The 8085-nt window shown below is 46.1% G+C and overlaps 1 protein-coding gene across 1 annotated transcript; it reads left to right on the top strand.

Annotated features, from left to right (window-relative positions):
- The first annotated feature begins 2832 nt into the window (after positions 1-2832).
- dusp6 (dual specificity phosphatase 6) lies at positions 2833-7190 on the top strand. The gene is made up of 3 exons (XM_067493406.1): positions 2833-3860; positions 4102-4536; positions 5558-7190. Exons 1-3 carry the CDS (start codon positions 3458-3460, stop codon positions 5869-5871), a joined length of 1152 nt encoding a protein of 383 aa, XP_067349507.1. The 5' UTR covers positions 2833-3457; the 3' UTR covers positions 5872-7190.
- The last annotated feature ends 895 nt before the right edge of the window (positions 7191-8085 follow it).

Raw genomic sequence — 8085 nt, 5'->3', positions numbered from 1 at the left:
CGAGTCCTCCAATAGTGCATTAAGTTGTCTTTACAGTGTGAAGCTAATTAGACCTCCCGACTCTAGACAGGCAACATTGAATCAACAGCTCATCAATTAAAAGCCTTTTCAGTCGGCTACGAGGCACAAATGGTGATAAAACCAATTTGCCCTTTGTTTACTGAGCAAATGCATTCAGCTCAAGTGTGGAAGGCATCAACGAGTCGATGCCAAAGCCTGATGGCCCTGTATGCAAGAGGCTGAATGATTGATTGCTTCTGCAACCAGAGCAAACCAGCGTTAACTCGTGACACATCGTATCAGTATCCGGTTCCATTTCAAGGACAGACGTGGGCTAAAGCTGTTAAAGCGAACCCGTGAGGACCGTCGGACGACCACCGGTGGCACAACCCAGCGTCCTAACTTCAGTGAAGTCCGCACAGGCCCAAAAAGCTCTAGTGACGTTTTAGTGACGCTCACACTTGTTCAACGGGTCACTGCACTGCACCGGAGTTGAGAGGAACGTGGATTAAATGTGACTTGATGCAACACTGTAAATCTGAACATGTTGACTTCACTTAAAAAAAAAAAAAAAAAAGTCAAGTGACCGATGACACAGTTTTACAAGCAAACCTCAAAGCCAAATTTAAGCTAAGCTAGTAATCTGTTTAGAGTTAATTTAACATTCTGTTTTAGGGCAAACTCAATTCTAAATATTCCATGAGATTATGTAACCAAAAAACAAGTAGGTTTACTTTTTTATATCAATCAACTCTTCTAAGTAGAATTACTTTGCTTCCTGCTTCTTCTTCTTAAAGTTATTTAACTCGAGTGCACAGCTGGAAACCTGATGCCCATTTATCATTGACTTAAAAGAAAAAATAGACTTTTACTTTCTCGGGTTGAGGAGTCCGTTCTTTCCCTTTACATGCAGACTTATAGCTGCTGCAGCCATTTCTTACTGAAGTCAGTACAAAGACACGTAGCTCCTACCAATAGCATTAATTGTGAGTGTGTGGGCTGGGGGAAGGGCCCACTACTCTTTATCATTGTTAGCATTCCTATGAGTGAGAAAATTAACACTTAAATACACCCTTAAAACACACAGGAAGTTGTTTCAGACCTTAACCAGTGCATGCTGGGAAGTCTGCTGCTTTTCGTTGGTTTAAAACGTCAATCAGCCCGAGCAATTTATGGATTCAGTTAATCATTTAAATTAAAAAACTTCAAGTTAGAAGTAGTGATTTTAATTTTTGCACGCTCCAAAATATATGACTTGTGTAAAAACAAATATTGGGTGTAAAAATCCTGTTTGATGTACTGAGGAGAACATGCTTTAGTAGGATACAGACTGAGGACGTGAAGAAAGCTGCCAGTTGTCTTTTGTCATGTCCAGGCAAGTTGGGTGACTCAGCCAATCAGCTGCCAGTGTGCTGCCCTGGGTGTGAAACCTTAATGCATTCATGTTAGTCAAAGCTGTTACTAAAGTCAATGATCTCCTCAGTTATGGTACTAAGACTGGTTAAACAATTAAGTAATTGAAATTGTTAAGTAAGTGTAAACCTTAGTGATGGGTACTTACTAAATACTACACTCCAGATAGTGAACTCAAGATTTTTGTAAAAACCTAAGGCAAAATATTTGCATTCTCTCTCTTTTTTTTTTTTTTTTTTTTTTTTACATTTGGTCGCACAGTGAATTGAAATGCAGTCTTATCAAATATTTCCTTGGCCAAGCACTGATTAGCACATTAGTTGACCACTGACATCAATTGTACGTATTTATGTGATGTCAATGCAGAACAGAAACTTTGAAATGTACTTCGAAAGACCCACCACATAGTTGATGTTTTATTTCTCGGCTTGTGTTAATGTCAGCGGTACTTTCTATTTTCATTCATTATATTTGTAAAGTAACATTTACCAAGTATTGCTTCACATCAGTGCATCGTTCATTACCATGGATGCATCACCAAACAGGTTTGTCTGGGTCCAACAGGTCAAGCGGCCCCTTGCTGTGGGCCTCTGTGAGCGTGAGCGTTAACAATTCTTTACAGAGTCAGGAAACTTGTGTAAAAGGCGCAAAATGACCACAATATTAAAAAAAAACAAAACAAAACAAACAAATAAAAAATAACAAACTAAGTACAATAAACGGTGGAGAAAAGTAAACTGTAAAAACTCACAAAATGACCAAAAACTATAGGAAATTTGAAATAAAATGACTACAAGGGAGGTTGTTTTGTGTCTCTTTCAGTCTGAGGTTTCTCAGTAGGAAGACGAGACTATTTTCTTATCACCCCTGACGTGCAATGAGTCATTCTAGATGAAAAGTACTTTTACTTTTGGTACCTCAAGTATTTTGTTTTCGAGTTCATACTTTACTCCACTGTGCTTATAACTGCTGCATTGATAGTTTAACTGTTCATAACACAGAGAAGATACTTTTATTAAAAGTAATTTTTTTTAAAGTATTTTATTATGTGGTCATATGTTACTGTATGTCACTTGCAAAATGCTAGAATGTTCTCAAAGTTCAGACAAACGCCAAAGCTTATTGTAATTCACTTAGCCTAATGCCTCACACTCTTGTTTAACTCGCCTCCTAACCTCCCCCTCCCCTCCCCTCCCCTCCCCTCCCCTCCCCTCCCCTCTTTCCCCCCCTCCCCGCAGTTCTTCTGTTTGTTTGCGCTCTCTTGATCCGGAGCGGAAATTCCTCTCCGTTTTTGTGAATGACAAACTCATTAACAATTCATAAACACAGGCCGCTCCTTCCGGCCCCCGTTTCCAAGGCGACCGCTGCTGTGGCTGCTCTGATTGGCCGGCCGACATAATGTATCCAATGAAACGCCTCTTGTTTGTAGCCATTCAGCAGCCTGGCGACGCAGACAAGCGCACACAGACACAGAAAGAGAGAGAGAGAGAGGACGCAGACAGAGCCGGGAACAGGAGGCACCCGGAGGGACAAATACAGGGACAAAACCCCGCACGGGCTCACATCCTCACATTCTCCACGCCACCCCACCTTTCTGTTCCTCAGCTCCAGGTTGGAAGAGCCGCTGCGCACGGACAGAGGACGCGTGCGCCTCTTCGCGGGGCCGCTGTGACTCATTGATAAATAAGACGCCGTCTCTCCGAGCAGATGCATGAATGAGAGGCTGTGCAGGCAGCGCGCAGTCGGGGAATCTGTGAAGGGGACCCGCGTTTCTTATTGATCCGTCCTCAAACCTACGGGAACCCGAAGGACATTTAGTGTGAGCATCGATTTGACCGGTTTAACATTTCCGCCGATATTCTTTGATTGATTTTTTTTTTTTTTTTTTTACACCGTTGCCCTCCACTACTTGTGCTGCTGAGGTGTTTTCCGGGCAGCGGAGCGTACGGACGGAGACACCCCGACACAGGTTGTTTTTGTTGCAGCCAGGACGCGCTCCACGTTTCCCAAACATCCGTTCTTCCCCCTTTACTCCTGCTTATAAATGCTTGACAAGCTCAAGCCCGTCGTCCAGCTCGACAAGGTAATGGCGATCAGCAAGACGGTGGGCTGGCTCCGGGAGCAGCTGGAGACGCGCAGGGACGGCCTGCTCGTGATGGACTGCAGAGCCCAGGAGCTCTACGAATCGTCGCACGTCGAGACGGCCATCAACGTGGCCATCCCGAGCCTCATGCTGCGCCGGCTCAAGAAGGGCAACCTGCCCGTGCGCTCGCTGCTGTCCGACGGAGAGGACCGGGAGCGGTTCGTGCGCCGGTGCAAGACGGACACCATCGTGCTGTACGACGAGTACAGCCGCGAGTGGAACGAGAATGTGGACGGGGGCTCCGTGCTGGGTTTACTGCTGAGGAGGATGAAGGACGAAGGCTACAAGGCCTATTATCTGGAGGGTGAGTGCGGTTCATTGATGTTTTCTGTTCATTCACAACATTCGCTGTTAAATGAATCTGAGCTGCAGCCACTTTATACAGCTTCCATTTCTGACTTGTTTTTAATGTGGAACTGCGGCAAAACCACAATCTAAGAAATAAAAGACAACTGACATAATTGTGCAGATAAACGACTCTGGCTTGGTGCTTCTGCACATTACGCGGCCTTGGCTTCATTTGCATTATATTATGTTTTTTCCAGGTGGATTCAGTAAATTCCAGACCGAGTATCCGGCTATGTGTGAAACCAACCTGGACGGCTCCTCCAGCAACAGCTCGCCCACCGCGCAGGTGCTGGGCCTCGGCGGGCTACGCATCAGCTCCGACTCCTCGGACATCGAGTCGGACATTGACCGGGACCCGAGCAGCGCCACGGACTCCGACGGCAGCCCCCTGTCCAACCCGCAGCCCTCCTTCCCGGTGGAGATCCTGCCGCACCTTTACCTGGGCTGCGCCAAGGACTCCACCAACCTGGACGTCCTGGAGGAGTACGGCATCAAGTACATCCTCAACGTTACTCCAAACCTGCCGAACCTCTTCGAGAACGCAGGAGAGTTCAAGTACAAGCAGATCCCCATCTCGGATCACTGGAGCCAGAATCTCTCTCAGTTCTTCCCGGAGGCCATCAGCTTCATCGGTAAGTAACACACGGCAGCTCCTCGTGGTGCAAGCAGCAAATGTTTCTAACTAAATGCCAGAAAAGGGCTAAAAATGTTGTCTGTTATGACAGTGACAAAGAAAACTCAGGAACATAATCTTATTAACGTGAAATGTGTTATCACAGCTGGGAAGTTCTTATGTTCTTATTGTGCAATTGAGATTAGATGAAATGTCCCTGGCTGTGGTCTTATCAGTCAATCAGGAAGGGACACACACACACACACACACACACACAGCGGGCAGATTAAGGCCACTGTGTTGAGCCACAGAAACACAGAAAGTCTGCCTCCAACGGTGCTCAGGCTAAAATGCACTGTGTACAAATGATTTGACTTCAATGGAAGACATCCTGGCCTTCCTCTTGTCCCCCGGGCTTGTGTAATTGCAGCACAAAGGGCGATGTTGAAACAGGAGAATGGGGAGAGTGAACGAAGGGAGGGGGGGGGGGGTAATTTGAGCACAACAGGAAGGAAGTGGCATTGAAAGTAATCTAGGACATTGCACTAACCCCCCCCCATCCTCCACATTACAAAAGGAGCCATTTACAGGCCCTGTTGACATCCTGTTCGCCTTGACAGTGTGCCCTCATGACTCCTGCGTTTACACGCCCAAATGGCACCATTGTCAGAGGAGCCCTACTGAGCGGAAGAATGGTTTAATAGACCGTAATAGTCAATTTCCCAACCGGCTACTCTGGGCCAGAGCAGAAGAATGTCTGCTCTGTTTATGTGCACTACTGGTGCAGCCCTTGTTTGTTGACTGACACGCCTGGGAGACAGTCAGGAGAATAACATCCGGTGCTTTTCCTCCCTGGATCTGCTCCAACTTCCAGCACAGCTTGACTTAAATGTCACAGATGTTTACTCCACTTCGTGTTTGTCACTTGTTGAAGGGCCAGTCTGTCGTCTTTCAGAGCTCATACTACGATCAGTTTTATTTAGCGTTTATTTATCTCTTGCCGGTTCTATAACATTTCTGTTTTTTTGTCCTCCTGCCAGACGAAGCCCGGGGCCAGAAGTGCGGCGTCCTGGTCCACTGCCTGGCCGGCATCAGTCGCTCCGTGACGGTCACGGTGGCCTACCTGATGCAGAAGCTCAACTTGTCCATGAACGACGCGTACGACATTGTCAAGATGAAGAAGTCCAACATCTCGCCCAACTTCAACTTCATGGGTCAGCTCCTGGACTTTGAACGCACGTTAGGTCTGAAAAGCCCGTGCGACAACCGCATGGCCCCACCGAGCCAGCAGCTCTACTTCACCACCCCGACCAATCACAACGTCTTCCAGCTGGACCCCCTGCAGTCCACGTGAGGTCCACTGTCACCAACCCCCCTCTACGTGCTGGAGGCTTAATGGGGCCTCCTGTTGGAAAAGCTACAGCAAAGTTTCTCTTTTTTTCCTGTTGTCCACCAAGCGACGGGGCTCTAGACGTTATTGATACAGCTGGTTTGAGGCGACAGCTGCGGAGCGTGGTTACCAGAGGGCCAAAGCTGTCTGACCGAGACACAGCTGCTGTTGACTAAATGAGGACAGACACTAAAAGAGACAGAAAAGAGGAAGAAAGTCATTTAAAGAGCGCCGCTACCTTCTACAATCCTCACCCGTTGGACTCCGGAGGTCTTTTAACTCGTTATTCTCGTTGTGTCCGAGGAATCTTTAAACAGGGTCCTAGGTGGGTGTGCCAAAGAGACATGATTGTTCAAACTGGACAGATCCATAAAGGAAAATGGACTTGTAGACTTCAGGGTGCATCGTCTCCTTCATCTTCTGTGAAGACTTGCCTGCGTGGGGCTGAAGCACCCCAGCTTTAGATGGCACACTATCTACTGGACTCGATTTTACATTTGTGGAGTCTTTTCAAACATTTATAAATTGTGTATATAATCTTAATATAAAAGACAATACAGTAAAAGCCTTGCTACAGTACGTATATACCCTTTGCTACCAGTGGGTACTCGAGATTCTTTTTGTTTCATATTCTACTTTTATGTAAGCAAACAAACTGCATTATTGATCAGTATGTTAAAGTTGATTATGCCAAAAATCAAATAGGCTTTTTCCAAGAATTGTGCAAAAATGTGTACATGTGTATCTGATAATCGCTTTGTGTGTGTGAATTCAGCCGCCGGGCCTTGTTTTTGCACCCACCTTCTCACAAATCAGTCACCTTGGTTCGTTTGCCTTACTCGTGCACTCATAAGGTTTTTATTGTGCGTTAGCCTTCAGAGAAATTCACACATTTGCTCACCTCTGCAGCTTTCCACATTTTTATTATTTTTTTTTTCAAAACCTCAACCAAACCATGAGCATATTTAAAGCAGTTTTGGGACGTAAAAATAGTTAAGCGCCATGAATAGCCAGCTGTTATGTCTGGATCTCCGAAGGTTAATGTGAATAATCCTCGCCCGTGCACAAAAGTTAAAAGTCTGACACGTAGACAAAGCAGGAGGCATCGCTTGCCTCGCGTCTTCAGGGAAAGCTGTGAAATGCAGTTTTTATTTGTCTTGATAAGAGAAGAAAATTCCAGAGAGAAGGCCTCTTTCCGGAGGAAGCCATCTTGGTGACCTCTGCTCCCCTCTTACGAATGTAAAGAAAAGATAAGTTATTAATAAATTGCTATTTTGTCTACACTTCTGTCTCCACTTCTTTAAATTCTTGCATCTGTTTCTCTGTGGACGCGCTTCGTTGGTGTTTTGTCTTGTGTCCTAACCCGCGGTACAGTTCAGTGTTAAGCAGCAGGCCGAGTCACGACAACAAAAACCGTTGCCGTGAATCATGAGGCTGTTCACGAAGCTCTCACTACTCATTAACTGCAGCACTCAACACTCCTCCCACTTTACTTTCCAGTTCAGAATTAGCATGTCCTGTCACGTGACGCTCGTGGAACAAAGCTCTGCTTGGACGATCATCCACAAACAAGCGAAATGCTGCTCCACAGGTACAAAGTGATTCCAGTCACACTGTCAACAGCCCGACCGGTTTTTCCAGGTGCTGTTCATTGTTGAGGGCTTTGGGTTCACGCGAACACTCCTCGAGTGGTAGAGCACGTCCTAGAAGCAAGCCTCTGCAATTACCCATCGAAATGAGCAGAAAGTACCTGCATATGGTGTTATTTGATAGGCAGCGCAGCAGCGCGTACCTGTTAAGACCCGGAGGCCCGGGTGGAGTTGATCCTCACAGGAGAGGAGGAGCGTTGTGTTCTCACACCGGCAGCAATTAGCTTCACAGCTGAGCAGAGATGCACCTGCTCTGCACAGACGTTCCCACACGTCCTGATTAACAGCAAAAACTGTGTGTGTGTGTGTGTCATTGAAGTATGTTAATTGTCTGGCGTGTTGGCAAAGGGACAAGCAACACATTGATCCCTGCACTCAGGCGTCAGTCAATTACAATAAGGGTTTTTTTTAAAGACCGATTCACGTGCAGCTTCTGTTGTCTGCCAACACTTGAATGTGTGCAATATGTGGCATTATGCATAGTCAATACAAACAGCAGCCAGACTAGATTCCAAAAGTCATTCAATTA

Source organism: Channa argus, chromosome 23 (genome assembly GCF_033026475.1).
Source record: "Channa argus isolate prfri chromosome 23, Channa argus male v1.0, whole genome shotgun sequence".
Lineage (NCBI taxonomy): Eukaryota > Metazoa > Chordata > Actinopteri > Anabantiformes > Channidae > Channa > Channa argus.
This window is presented reverse-complemented; position numbering and strand designations above follow the sequence as displayed.